General features: G+C 51.5%; 1 protein-coding gene across 1 annotated transcript in view; it reads right to left on the bottom strand.

Moving 5' to 3' along the window:
* Nucleotides 1-3,664: 3,664 nt before the first annotated feature.
* The window catches only part of CAPN5 (calpain 5), a 59,774-nt gene continuing 48,448 nt past the window's right edge, over nucleotides 3,665-14,990 (bottom strand). Inside the window, exons 8-13 of the mRNA XM_061990349.1 lie at nucleotides 14,666-14,861; nucleotides 13,556-13,678; nucleotides 12,762-12,958; nucleotides 12,327-12,448; nucleotides 8,222-8,358; nucleotides 3,665-6,827 (exon numbers count right to left, since the gene is read on the bottom strand). Coding sequence (XP_061846333.1) covers nucleotides 6,645-6,827; nucleotides 8,222-8,358; nucleotides 12,327-12,448; nucleotides 12,762-12,958; nucleotides 13,556-13,678; nucleotides 14,666-14,861 — 958 coding nt within the window. The 3' untranslated portion in view covers nucleotides 3,665-6,644. The remainder of the gene's footprint in view (nucleotides 6,828-8,221; nucleotides 8,359-12,326; nucleotides 12,449-12,761; nucleotides 12,959-13,555; nucleotides 13,679-14,665; nucleotides 14,862-14,990) is intronic.

The following is a 14,990-nucleotide window of genomic DNA, read 5'->3' as shown; positions in this document are numbered from 1 at the left end:
CCCGCTGCTGAGCCTCTTAGCGGGGGAGGAGCCGGGCTACAGCCAGCCCCCGGTGTGGAGGGGGTGTGTATGTGCGTGTGTGTGTGCGATACCTCCAGCCTGGGGCATCGCCAGCGCCGCGCTCCCGGAGCATCCCATCCCCACAGCCCAAAGATGCTCCCTCCGGCATCCCTGGGCTCTGCCACAGACCACGGCAGCCACCCTCACATCAGTGAAGCTGCGTTATCAACCCCCTTGTTGTGCCGAGTCCTGATGGCTTCTTGGGCAAAGGGATGGTTGGGAGGGTCCCTGTGCCTCATGCTCCATGCAAAGAGGTGTCAGGGCTGTGCAAGGTCCTGGGGCCAGGAGTCAACGGGCATTCTGCTTTGAATGCACAAGTCTATGCTTCTGAATGCAGCAACTGGGAGAGACAAACACTTGAGGATCAGCAAACTCACAGCCTAGAAGCTTAACTCTGACCTGGTGACTCCCTGCCCAAACCTGGGTTAGTGTCTTTTCTCCTTCCTGCTGAGAAAGGTGGGGTTGGCTTGTAATTGTGCTGTGAAATGCCACCAGCTTTCCTGCTCAGGTTATCAAGTGTGGCATCTCAGCTCCTGAATGGTGCAAAACACACCTTTTTCTCTGCAGTGTTACCACAATGAGGTGTTTCTAAGCTCTGCTTTGCAATGGAAGGGACCTGGAGCCCTCCTGAGGACTGGGATGGCTGAAGGGGGGGGTTTATAAGTGATTTTTTTTAAGGAGCAATGAGAGGGAACCTCCTCTCTCCAAAGCCACACCAGGAAAGAGACTCAGAATGTGAGAGAAGTCGCAGCAGATCCACCCTGTCCCTTCCCCACCCCTCACAGGAACCACCTGTGAATAAACCCAGTTGACTTTCAGCTCAAGAGACATGATTTATGGCCACCTGGCTTCACTCAAGCCCAGCTCACGGTGCCAACGTGGTTTCTGTGGATGTGAGGGTAAATATTGGCTGTGTTTGAGAACTGCTTCACTCTGGATCACATCTGATGTGCCTGGGAAGGGTCAAGCCTTTTCTTGTGCCCATATGCTGTGGATGTGGACGTGTTCCTGTGCCTCCTGATTGAGAGGCACCTGCTTTAGCAGGGGGTTGGACTTTGCTGATCTCTAGAGGTCCCTTGCAACCCCTCCCATTCAATGATTCTCTGATTCTGTGTGGGAAAGCAGCAAAGGAGGCTCTGCCAGGGGCTAAGGTGGGACTGGAAGGGCACAAGGAGCCTTTGGATGACTCCTCTCATAGATTGTCACAGCTGTAGGTGAAGGGGTATTTAATACCAGGAACATTGGCCAAGGATGTGGTAGCATCTGAGCAGCTCTGAGGCAATGAACCCATCTCCTTGCTGAATGAAAGCCCTGCTGCCCCTGTAGCCCTTCTTGCTGGTAATCCCTGGTCCTTTTGAGCCAGCAGCTCATGGTCATGTGGGGAGATGTGTTCAGGGAGCTGTGGGATGTGTTCAGGGAGCTGTGGGATGTAGAGGACCCAAAACCAGGGAGAAATATTCCAGTGTCATCTTGCAACCATGCCAGGATGGCTGTTCCTCCATGAAGATGCTCTTGCAGGTCAAAAGGAGACTCTGAGGTGTAAGTTTAATTAGTTTAAGGTTAGTGAGCTGAAATCCCAGGCAGATGGCAGCCCTGAAGGAATGAGCACATGCTGCTGCTCCCCTGGGGAGCCTGAGTTGGATCTTGCCTGGAGCTGTGCACCCTTCCTCTACCTGCTGCTGGTCTCTGACAGTTCCTGACATCTCCACATTGATATGCTGGGGTCTCACACCAAATCCAGCAGCCCTGCCTAAGCTGTGTCAGTGTTTCCTTCCCCCACCAGCACAGGGACAGGCAGGGCTGCAAAGCAACCTCCACTTTTGTGCCCACTGCCCCAGTACCAGCTGAGATGTGGATGTTGGTGAGGAAGCACAACCTCTATTCCTGCAGGGTGATTTACCCAGGAGTGGATGGAGCTTTTTCTTGTGGAATATGCACAAAGCAAGTCTTGGTAAAGCCCCTCAGTCTACACCAGAGCTCTTGTGCTACATGCAGCAACAGGACATCCTCCAGCAGAGCATTAGGATGTTTGTGAGGATGTGATGCTTGTGAGTGCTCCCCCAAAGAATGGTCCCTGCAAGCTGTTTCAGTGGTGGAGACTGAGTAGGAGGATGCTCCTTTCTCTCTCAGGCCTGATGATATGCTTTGTCCCAGAGGAGGATCCCAAGAGCAGAAGGATCTGGATGGGTGCTCCCACCCCACAACTAAAGGGCTTTTTCCAGGTGCCTGCTCCAGGCTTTTGAGTGGGGGCTGCAGAAGGGCACATCTCCTCCATGCCACAAAGAACTTGAGCACAGGCAGGTGCTGGAGCTGGAAGCTGAGAGCAAGATGCCAGTGTCAGCACTTGGGGATCATGTGTTACAGCAGCAAGGCTACAGACTCCCACAGGCTTTTCCTCAAAGGCCTTCAGTGTGCAATCTATGGGTGTGTTCTTTGAGGAGAACTCATCCAAAACTCACACCCTCCTGCTGCTTTGCCCAAAATTCTTTTGGGCATGGGATGTAAAGGTTTTGCAGTCACACACGGTCACTCTTCCCTTCCCTGGCTTTTCGAGTGAATGTGAGTATAACCTTGCATGAAACCTTTGTGCAGATGCCTTGTCTCCATCTCAAAGGCCACAGAGAAAAGAATTTCACAGAATCACAGAATAGTAGGGGTTGAAAGGGCTCTAGAGCTGCTGCAGCCCAAACCCTTGCTAAAGCAGCTTCCCCTGGCTCAGGGGGCACAGGAACGTGTCCAGCTGGGTTTGGAAACCTCCTGAGAAGGAGCCTCCACACCCTCCCTGGGCAGCCTGGGCCAGGGCTCCCTCCCCTCAGCACCAAAGGACTTGCTCCTCCTGTGCCAGGGGCACTTGCTGTGTTCCAGCCTCTGCCCCTTCCCCCTTGTCCTGCCACTGGCCACCACACAACAAACATTGGCCAGTCTCTCCACACCCACACTTTAGGGACTTGGGAGTGTTGCTGAGGTGCCCCTGAGCTCAGGCTTCTCTTCTCCAGGCTGAACAGCCCCAAGGCTGCAGCCTTTCCTCCTCACACACATGTTGCAGCCCCTCAGCACCTTGGCAGCCCTGCCCTGGCCTCTCTGCAGCACTTCCCTGTCTCTCTGCAGCTGGGCAGCCCAGCCCTGGCCACAGCACTGCAGATGTGGCCTCCCCACTGCAGCTGGGGCAGAGCACAGGGGCAGCACAACCTCCCTGGCCCTGCTGCCCACACTCTCTTCATGCCCCCAGCCCACGCTGCTGCTCATGGGCAGTTGCTGCCCCCCAGCAGTGCCAGGTCCCTGTCCCAGAGCTGCTCTCCAGCAGCTCACCCCCAGCCTGTGCTGCTGCAGGGGCTGGTTCCTCCCCAGCTGCAGGACTCTGCCCTTGCCCTTGGGGAACCTCATGAGGTTCCTCTCTGCCCAACTCTCATCCTGCCCACATCTCACTCAACTGCAGCACAACCTTCCAGCTGTGAATCTGAAGGAAGTTTAGTGAATGGAGCAGATGAAAAAGGCTCTGCAGAGCCACCTTGTGCCCGTGGACAGCATTGCCAAAGGACTGGAAGAAGCCAGCGGCTGCAAGGCAGGGAGTGTGACTAAAATATACACAATTTATTTCTAGGAGGTTTACAGCTGTACAACATTGGCTTTCGGCTCGGACCACTCTCTGTCCTTGTGCAGCATGACAGTGCCTGTGGAGATGAAGACAAAGCCTTAACCTGTTTTAACAAGCAGATGTCAACAAGACATGGATTTCACCCAGTGTGCCAGCAGGCTACTTGTAACCATTGAAATGACTGACAGAAAGAAATGGGAAACAAACTAGGGACACGTCCTACAGGCACCTGGGAGGGAGTGGAAAGTGCTGATCACTCCCTGGGACAACAAAAGCAACTGGGTATTTCTGGGTTCTTCATTCCAGCAGAAAAGGCATCACTGTTAGGAATGGCTTGTCAAGAGCTGCCCTCCCTCATCTGCTCCACAAACAAAGCAAGCAGCAAAGCTGGTGGTTGTTATTCCATCAGAAAGGTAGAGGCAAGAAGGCTCCTGCTCTTTCTATAAAAGCTGTTGGATGGGGGCAAAAGAAAGGACAAATATTACTGATATTAAGATATTTTGGTCCTGATACAGTGTGAAAGGTAATAAAAAGCTGCCTTTCCTCTCTTTATGGCTTGATTGTAGGTAGGTAGGAAGCTGCCCATGGGTAGCAGGGCAGTGCTACACCTCAGCAAGCTTCAGCACTGTTCCTTGGGGATCACAGGGGCACTCCTGGTCACAGGGCTCTCCTCTCCTGAAGCTATCAGTAGCCTGATTTCCCAAGAAAGCAAGGGTAATGCAGGCAGGCTGCTGACCCCCATGTGATGATGATGATGGTGCAAAGCTCCTGTGATGCTCTCCCTTAGCTAAACAGCTCTTCTGGCTGCCAGCTGAGATATCTTTGGGCATCACACTCCATCTCACATCCCACTCTGAAGATGAACCTGTGAGATCTTCTCCCAAGACCTCAACCTTCTAACCCCACAATGCTGCTTCCATTTATTTCCATGAACAAACCCAGAATGAAATCAAAATATCTCTGAATTGGTCTGTCCAGGGATGTGCCTTGACTTTGAGGTCAAAATGTCACTTAAAACAACTGCATTTGAGCCAATTCTGCAAGATGCTGATCTAAACTAGGTCCCAGTGATGGCACCAGGAGTTGGAGGGTGCTCAGTGCAAGCCAGGAATAACTGAGGCCTGGAGGGAGCATCCTGTGAGCTGCTGCTTTGCCTCTAAGCCCTGGAAAATATGCAATTTGGTCAACAACCCCCATTCATAACCCAGGAGGTAAAACTCTGAAGCTGAGGAAAGGGGAAACACAGCCTGCAAAGACTGAGGCAGCTGGACCACGTGCTTCTGGGAGCACCAAGAACTGAGCTGGCTGGTAATGTGACTCAGGGGAACATCTTACCAGGTTACAGACTCAGCAGATCTTTAGGGGCTTTAAAGAAGAAGCCAGACTTGCAGCACAAACATGGGCATGGGACAGGGCAAGCAGAAACCCTGCTTGCTGTGGCAAAAGAAGGCTTTCCTCTTCACTTGTCCTTGCAGGCAGAGCACTCTGCTCAGGTCAGAATTCACATCATCTGTGTTCACTTCCACTTGCATGCAGGTGACTTGGTAGAAAACTTGACAGAAGACTCCCTTAGCTTGCACCATTTTTAAAGGCACGTGAATGAAAAAGAAACACAAAACCCCACAACCTAAACAACCAGAGGGGAAAAGAATGCTTTGAAACCTGCCTGAAAGGCAAGGCAGGGGTTTGTTGTTTGGCTCATCTGGGAGGGCTTGTGAGAAGTCAGATTCTGCCACCCAGTGGAAGAAGGTAAAAATAAACCCAGTCTTTATGGCAAACAGGAGCAGGGCAAGGCCCTAACCATGGCCCCAAGGATGTTCTTAGGCTGTGCTTCCAGCCTAGCTCTAGAACTCATCCTTCAGGCCAGGCTGGAAATTAAAGGTGAGAGGTGGACAGTGGTGTGAATGACACATTCCCAGCATGTTCAGGCTGTACTGGGAGCGTTGCTCCTCTCCTGTCCTCTAGCACAGGCCAACATCCCACTGCTTCTTAAACCAACTAGGGAAAGCCAGGCACTGAGAAACGATGCACTGGATGCAGCAGGAAAGATGGAGCCCACTGAGCAAAGCTCCCCATCCCTTGGCCCTGATGCTCTGGCTTTCAGAGGAACTGATCTCCTCTTACCTAAACACTGAATGGCTGGGGAGCAGACAACCAACCCCAGCTAGTAGGGCTGAACTCCTGGGACAGGGGCTGCAGGAAGGCATGGAGACAGCAGGCACCGTGGCAGTTCGAGAGGCACACGCAGGAGCTGAGTCCAGACTGATCCCAAAACCTGACCCCACACAACAGTCATCTCGGTGTTGTTGTTGTTGTTGGCATCTTTGTATCCTTCAGAACTGCATGGGGTTGAAGAAGACTTCAGGAGGAAGCAGCTTGTCCCTAAAATGATGGAGCCTTCTCGCCCCTGTGCATCTGAGATGCGGATTTGAGATGCCTCGCTGCATTCTCCTCCTCGTTGCAGTGTGCAAACCCACACCCACAAAACACCCAAAAGCCCCCAATCCATTTTTTTCCCCACTCCTCCTTTGCTGAGATGCCCCTGGGGAGAAGCAATGAAGAGGCAGCTTCACAGGAGATGACTCCACACTACTCTACAGCCAAGCAGACACATCCACGAGGCGCCGAAGCGGCCGCTGGGACGGCGGTGACCACGCGTGTGCTTGGTGGGCACGTGTGTGCCAGCCTGTGTAAACAAACAGCATCAGGGCATGGGTGCTCTGGCTGTCAGGGCACCCAGCGTGCTCAGGGCCATCCCACACAGCAGGGATGAAGGGCTGCAGAGGATGGCAGCAGCAGGATGGTTGCGGTTCCCCATAAAGGCACCGTTGCTTTGAACGTTGCAAACCAGATTGGCTCCTTTGGGTGGAATGCATGCAGAGGCCAGAGATGCTTGGCAGATGGCAGGGAGGGGATATAGATGTGTGTGTGTGTGTTTGTGCATGTTTATATACACATATGTGGCACCAGAAGAAGAGTCCTTGAGAGCTCAGATGTTGGTGAGGACGTTGCTGCTGAGCAGCTTCACGGCGATGGTTCCAGGCAGGTCGTTTGATCTCCTGTTCCCTTTGTCCTGCAGGTGCAGGGTGTGAACTGACTGTAGGTCATTGGGATCCCCTGGCAGCAACACTTGGCCCATGAACTCGTCACTTATTAAGTTGTGGTTCCAGATCTAAGGAAAGAAAACAGACAACATCCTCATCAGGAAGCTCAGGCAGTGTGGCTGGATGAGTGGAGGTGAGGTGGATGGAGAGCTGCTGAATGACAGAGCCCAGAGGGTGGGATCAATGGCACAGAGTGGAGTTGGAGGCCTGTGGCCAGTGGAATTGCACAGGGATGGGTTCTGAGGCCAGTCTTGTTCAACATCTTCATCAACCACCTGGGTGAGGGCACAGAGAGACCCTCAGCAAGTTCCCTGATTGCACCAAACTGGGAGCACTGGCTGATTCCCCAGAGACTGTGCTGCCAGTCAGTGAGCTGTGGGCAGGCTGAGAGTTGGGCACAGAGAAACCTCATGAGGTGCAACAAGGACAAGGGCAGAGTCCTGCAGCTGGGGAGGAACAATCCCATGCACCAGCACAGGCTGGGGGTCGAACTGCTGAAGAGCAGCTCTGCAGAGAGAGACCTGGGAGTGCTGATTGACAATAAGCTAAATATGAGCCAGCAACGTGCCCTCATGGGCAAGAAGCCAATGGCAGCCTGGGGGCAGCAAGAAGAGTGTGGGCAGCAGGTCAAGGGAGATTCTTCTCCCTCTCTACTCTGCTCTGGTGAGGCCTCATCTGGAGTCCTGTGTCCAGTTCTGGGCTCCTCAGCTCAAGAGGGACAGGGAAGTGCTGGAGAGAGGCCAGTGCAGGGCCACCAAGATGATCAGGGGACTGCTGCATCTTTCATATGAGGAAAGGCTGCGGGACCTGGGGCTGTTTAGTCTGGAGAAGAGGAGACTGAGGGGAGATCTCATTAATATCTACAAATATCTCACTGGTGGGTGTCAGGAGGTTGGGGCAGCACTTTTTTCTATTGTATCTAGCAACAGGACAAGGGGTGATGGGATGAAGCTGGAACACAAAAAGTTCCATTTAAACATAGGAACAAACTGTTTCAGTGAGAGATCCCTGGCCCAGGCTGCCCAGGGAGGGTGTGGAGGCTCCTTCCTTGGAGGGCTTCAAAACCCTCCTGTGTGACCTGATCTAGGTGGGAGCTGCTTCTGCAGGGGGGTTGGACTGGATGATCTCTAAAGATCCCTTCCAAAACCTACCACTCTATGATAAGAGGGCAGCTCCTTGAGGGATGCAGTCAACCTCCAATGCACCAGGGAGGAGAGGGGTTACTGGGGACTTGCTCTGAGCTGCAGCTCTGGAGGTGGTCAAAGTGTGTGGAGTCTGATCTGTAACTGAGAGGTGAAGGCCATGCATTCATCAGATGGCACAGCTCAGCCACTGAGAAGCTGATCTGCATGAACTGATGATGCCCAGCCTTGAGGAACAGACCCACAGTGGACCATGTGAGGAGAGGGCAGCTGGGAGGGTCTGAGAGAGGGTCTCCATCCCTCAGCTCACTGCTGGGTACCTGAACAATGATGGGTTGTCCTGGCTTCTTGCGGTAGAAGAGCCCTTTCACATCAAATTCAGGAGCCACTGTGTTCTTCTTCACTGGAGAGCGAACCTTTTGTCCTTCACACTTTATGATCACATAAGGGTCAGCTCCTGGGGAGACAAAAGGGAGGTTTTGCATTCTGGTAGCTCCTGTAATTCTTCAGAGCCCTTTTCCAGGGCTGTCACATGCCATTTTTAGTCCATACCCCACCAGAGGAGATGGACATCTGCCAAAGGGTTCATCACACCCCAGATGATGTACATGGAGCTCAGCTGTTGGGCTTGGACTTCCTTCTGTTAGATGACATTGTCCCTGGACAGCACAGGGACTGCTGCCTCTTCCTTCACTCCATATTCTACACAAACACTCCTTCAGCACTCTAAAACCTCCTGATCCTTTGGAATAAACCTTTCATGGAAGACACCACCCTACTCAACAATCCTTTTGGGATTTGCTCTGCTGAAGGCAGGCAGAAATAAAGCCATGGAGAAGAGAGACAGGCTCAGAGAGGTTGTTTCCCACAAGGAAACATCAAAGTGGCAAGGGCCTTCAAGCTGCAGAAACCTGCTTGCTTCCACTGCAGCTCCCAAGCCAGGTTAAGCTTGGGTTTATTTTAAGGTGATAAAGAGGTACCTCAGCAGGGACAGTGCTTGTCACCCCTATGCACAAACCATTGGCACATCTTCCTCCTAGGCATAGTGAGAGCCAAGTGCTGCAGGACCTGTCAGCCTGATGGCTAATGTTGGCTAAGAAAGATGCTGGGTGGTCAAGGTGATGAGAAATGGCACAATGCTAAGCCCAAATGAAGTGTCAAGATGTGCTAATTTATGAGGTCCAAAACTGAGGCCACACTTGGGCACTGGGAAGGTTTGGTGAGCAACCAAAGGATGGGGAGCATTAGGATGGAAATGTGTTTAAAAGGCTTTTAAAGAGGTGAAGATGGTACTTAAGAGTATTTGCTAGAGGCAAGGATTCAGGGAGAAGATCTAAATGTCTAAAAGGTTTGCTGGTGGTAGTGAGACATGTGGAGAAGAGAAAGACTGGGTGCAGAGAGGCAACCAGGGGAAGTGGGAGTGGGAAATGGACAAGAAAGTGGGAAAGTAATTGCAATAACCCAGCTGGAATAAGCCTGTCACAGGGAACAAGCAGCCCACAAACATACAGAGTAAAGCTACCAAGTTCACAGACCACCAGCCCACAGCTGGACAATACCTGAACTTCCAGGAAAGAAAATCTCTTGTTAGTGAACATTTTCCCCTCATGAAACGAGTGGAGCAGATTGTCTTGAGGACCATCATGAAGGGCAGGTCCTGTTTGACCAATCTGATCTCCTTCTCTGTCAATGTGACCTGCTTAATGCACGAGGGGAAGGCTGTTCACAGAATGATGGGGGTGGGAAGGGCCCTGCAGAGCTCCTCCAGCCCAATCCCCTGCTAAAGCAGGTTCCCCTGGCTCAGGGGGCACAGCAACGTGTCCAGCTGGGGTTGGAAACCTCCTGAGAAGGAGCCTCCACACCCTCCCTGGGCAGCCTGGGCCAGGGCTCCCTCACCTCAGCACCAAAGGACTTGCTCCTCCTGGGCCAGGGGCACTTGCTGTGTCCCAGCCTCTGCCCCTTCCCCCTTGTCCTGCCACTGGCCACCACACATTGGCCCCATGCTCTTGATACCTATCCTTTAGGGATTCCTCAGCATTGATAAGGTCCCCTCTCAGGCTTCTCTTCTCCAGGCTCAACAGCCCCAGAGAAGCTGATTCTATGATTCTAAGGGTTCATTTTGAGAATTTCCATAGAGAATGAGCTATTGTCATGAACTGTTGCCATACCAAGATGATCAGGGGATGGAGCATCTTCCTTGTGAGGAAAGGCTGCAGGACCTGGGGCTGTTTAGTCTGGAGGAGACTGAGGGGGGATCTCATTAACAAATATCTCAATGGTGGGTGTCAGGAGGTTGGGGCAGCACTTTTTTTCTACGGTATGTAGCAACAGGACAAGGGGTGATGGGATGAAGCTGGAACACAAAAAGTTCCATTTAAACATAAGGAAAAACTCCCTGTGAGGTGAGGGAGCCCTGGCCCAGGCTGCCCAGGGAGAGTGTGGAGGCTCCTTCCTTGAAGCTCTTCAAGACCCAAGTGGACACGCTCCTGTGTGACCTGATCTAGGTGGGAGCTGCTTCTGCAGGGGGGTTGGACTGGGTGATCTCTAAAGGTCCCTTCCAACCCCCACCATTCTGGGATTCTATGAACTTTAACTGCCAGAATGCATTTTCTCACCATGACCTTTAGTGGCTTTGATGGAAACACAAACCAGGTGGATGAGTTTTCTTATCCAAGTGAAATGTGGAAACAGAATAACAGGACTGTTTTTAAAATGAGAAGGAACAAACCACCCCCTTCTGAGGGCCAGGGATTTCAGAGCTACATCTGCCATTGCCAGACCACCTCCTCTTTGCAAGGCCCTGGCTCCCCTGGTGAGACACAGCTGCTGGATTTCACAGCTGTATTTTTTCCAGGCTGGCCTTGCCTTTTGGGATATCCCATTCTATTCTCATATTCCATCAGCCAGAGCCAAATCCTTCTCTGTAAATCACTGTTTCCAAAGTGGTGTGAAAGGCCTGAGCTGGGAGATGTGAGAGATGCCATTGCACTGGAAAGCATCAAACCTGCAGACTCTTGGTGGTGGGAGCTGAACAGATGGAAAACAGATGGGGGGAAAAAGCCATTCCCAATGGGCTTTTGCTGAAAAGAAAATGTTTTATGGCTCTAGAATCCACATATTCCCTTGTCTGAGGGAAAGACTAATCTCCTTGTTTCTGTGGACAGTTCAGAGACCTTTGGCTACAGGTTTCCCTGCATTGCCATAGACTCACTGAGCTATTGTAAGTAGCAAAACCAGCTAGAAACAGTAGAAAAACCTAGGCTAATATACCCACCCCAAACACCAGACAGCATAGAAGGATCCCTCTTTGGGCAAGGGATAAATGAGCAAATTGGGCTAGTCCTTGCTCTAAGGAAGGCCCCTGCTCATTACAGTCAGGGTTTAGTGATACACAGCCCTGACAATGACCTTTGGGTGAAAACCAAAAAGGTGCATTTGAATTAAGTTTTTTATTTAGATATTTTACATGTTAAGGTTCGATTCTTTAATACTTCAAATGTGGCTTTAAAGAGCCTGGCTAAACCTTCCCACATTCAACACATTCCCCTGACTCAGGAAACGAGGGGGGAAAAGATAGGATCTGGTCTGTTCCCAGGGTGGAAAGGCATTTGCTTCTCTAATCACAACCTTTCACCCTACTTCAATCACCTCTCAGTACAAATCACCACTGGCCCTGGGTTTCTTGGCCCAGATGCCACAGGAGGACTGTGCAATGGGGCTCTTGCTGTAAGCTTCTGTGTGGCTGCAGGATGTGCTGCTGCTGCTGCCTGTCATGCAAGAGAAGTGTGGGATGTTAAAATTGCATCAAAGCATGGTAGAACCATGGAAATGAACTTTTAGAGGCAGAAAATAGAGTGAGATGTGCTGGTGGTGTCTCAGGTCAATCTCAGGGGAGTCCTAGGAGTCAGTGTGAATGACTTAAAGGAAATAAAGGGAGAGGCTCTCAATCCACACCATCCCAAAATGAGCTACATTTGACCCTTTACTAATAGACATTTGTCCAGCCTCCAGTGATGAGCTCTACCCCAACACAACAGCTTGTTCCATTGCTTCTCTCTCCTTCCTATTAAGAAGCCTTTAGATATATAGTTCCAGAGTTTTACAGCTGCTCATACTCAGGGGCAAAGCCTGCTTTGTCACAGGACCCTAGAAGGGCCTTTGCAGAAGTTTTGGGAGGATCTTCTGAGGATCTTAGATCAGAACATAAATATAACAGCTCCCAGATCGTGTCCACAGCAAGGGTTTGATCCTCCACTCTCTTTTGGTGTCTGAATGAGGCATGTTCACTTTTAAAAACCCCATATCTGAAGACATAACAAATCCCAACAACCTCCCACCTCGTGAAACCATCTCCCTCCTTTCCCACTGAAGCAATCACCTCCCAACACCTTCAGGACTAGACAACAGGCAGGGAGAGATCAGTACCTCCTTGAGACTCCTGATTCCTGAGCCCAGCTGCAGCAAGGACGTGGATCTGGGATACCACTTGTGGATAACCACACATCCCACTCCAGCAGGTGTGTGGAGGCTCATCCAGCGTCAGCTCCCTGCAGGGAAAATACATGTGGCCTTGAGAAGTGCCCAGCCTTACCCCATGGGCAGGACAGAGGGTTTGCTCAGCAGGATGGAAGGACTGTGCAGCACTGGATGCACTCTCAGGCTGCTCCCTACTCTAATCTCCTCAACCTGGCTTTGGGATGTGGGAGAGTGGGAGCTTCTCTGCACGTCTATGGTGAGGCTTGTGAAGATGGCCTCTTTCTCTGCCTCTATGACCCATTCCAGCCAGGAATGACACATGTCAAAAGCACAGGGCTGTGTCCAAAGAGCCAGCTTGTGCCCCATCACTGCTTTTCTCCTTACCTGCAATCTGAAGGCACGTCTGTGAAAATCCTGAGAAGGAACTCGCCGACATAGCCGGGGTCAAAAGTGGTGGGGATGATGACATAGCGGCCTTCCCGCAGGTCGGTCCTCAGGAAGACGCTGCGGGAGTTGATGTAGATGGAGCTGGCCACCTTCTGCTGCAGGCTGTGCATCCTGTAGTTCCTGTTCAGCTCCACCTGGGCAGACACCACAGCACAACAGTCAGGAGGTCAGCACCGATTGGCAATGTGTTGGGATCCACCTTGGAGGGTCAGACTGATCCTGGCAGAGCTGGAGTTCAGGGAACCAGCAAAACAGTCCCGACTGGGATGGGAAAGAAGTGTGGATGTGGGTCTCCCAACTGTTGGCTCAGGGGCTCCTTGTATCTTGCATCCCTGCAAGAGACAACTGGGAGGACTGGCTGATTCACCAGAGACTGTGCTGCCTTTGAGTGAGATGTAGGCAGGCGGAGAGTTGGGCAGAGAGGAACCTCATGAGGTTCAACAAGGGCAAGGGCAGAGTCCTGCAGCTGGGGAGGAACCAGCCCCTGCAGCAGCACAGGCTGGGGGTGAGCTGCTGGAGAGCAGCTGCTGCTCAACCGAAGAGATTTCAGCATTCAGAGATAACATGCTGTTCATCTCTGACATCTTCTGTCATCTCTAGAGGCGGGCAGGCAGTGCTGAAACCACCCAGATAACGATTAAATGCACAATACCAATGGGCATGCCCAACTGATGGACCACTCCTCCACTGCCAAATGGTATTCAGGCCAACATGCAGAAGCCATGGTCTACCTTATGGATATCAAAGCCTATGGCCAAGTTCTCTCCTTTGCCCTCTTTGCGACTGGTCCTTTTTGGCTTCTGCTGGATGGAGATCAGCACTTCATCTTCTGCCTTCTTCACATCAAACACGTACTAGAAGCAAAGGGAGGAAGGTAAGTGAGGACTTCTACTAAGACAGGATCACTGGGCATGGGTGAGGATGGATACACAGTAGAGTTAACCTCAGCTTTTCCTCACCCACCTCACTGCAGGGACAATCTGGCTTCAGTCCCAGCACTGAGAGCCCACACCCACTCCTCTTGGGAACTGATGTGATCCTGACAAGCCAGAGACATTTTTGGTTCACCTTAGAAAAAGACTGGGAAATCCAGACCTTGAACTCCTTGGCAGAATCCAAGGAGTCCAGGTGCAGTGTCACACCAGAGACTTTCACCCCTTGCAATCTACCCCAAGTCCTCCTATGAGGCATGGAAGGAAGAACTGATGTTCACAGAGACCTATGATGAAGGCTAATACAGAGCTGCAAGCAGGAAACAACTCTCCCACACCCTAATGACAATGGACCAGAGCATCCTTCATCTGTGTGTTAGACAAAGGACTCACAAGGACTTGTCTCATGTTACTGAGAACCCCAGATCAGAGCATGACAGGAGAGAAGAGCTTAATCTAGGAGATGAACTTCAGAGCAGGGCTTTTTCTGAAGGACAAGCTAGAAGGAAATGGCCCTATAAACTACAGCTGTCCCAAATTTAACAGTGCAAAGGCTTGAGCAAAGGAACTGGAACTTGATCATTCAGACATTCAAACTGTTGGAAATGGTTCCTGGCCCCGTTTGACTGGCACCAGCTAACACTGAGGCACAGTTTGCTACCTGCTGGTGCCAAGATGGTCTACATCAGGTGCTTGGATGCAGTCTCCCTGATAAGGGGGTAAGGTTGATAGAGCTGGCCTGGATGCTGGTCACTCTGTGCCAGAGACCTCAGACAGAGAATGGTCATAAGCACATTTCATCTACTAGAAGTCTGGTAACCATTTTGGCCTTCTAGGTCCCTGTAGGAGATTTTAACACTTAGGAAGTTCATATGAAGGCTGCAGAAGGTCCTTTGCTTCATCACTTACTTGGGGGTTCTGCCAAAAGATGTCCTTGTGGTTGATACAGCCTCCAGAGCGATTCTTCAGGGGGTCATTGCTTCTGGTCCATGCCCCATGTAGCACTGCCTCCTCCCAGGTCTTGTGGATGCTCAGGTAGGATGTGTTGATGAGACGGCACTTGATGATGTCTGTGAAGTATTTGCAGAAATCTTCAAAGGTCATCCTAAGGCAGGAAAAAAGGGTAGAGATGGGTTATGCTGCTTCATGCCCCTGAGCTGCCAGGATCTTCTGGGTCATCAGAGGCTGAGTGTGTGTAGCCTGTGATGGTTGATGAACAGCAAAAGAGCTGGAG

This window comes from Colius striatus, chromosome 1 (genome assembly GCF_028858725.1).
Source record: "Colius striatus isolate bColStr4 chromosome 1, bColStr4.1.hap1, whole genome shotgun sequence".
NCBI lineage: Eukaryota > Metazoa > Chordata > Aves > Coliiformes > Coliidae > Colius > Colius striatus.
This window is presented reverse-complemented; position numbering and strand designations above follow the sequence as displayed.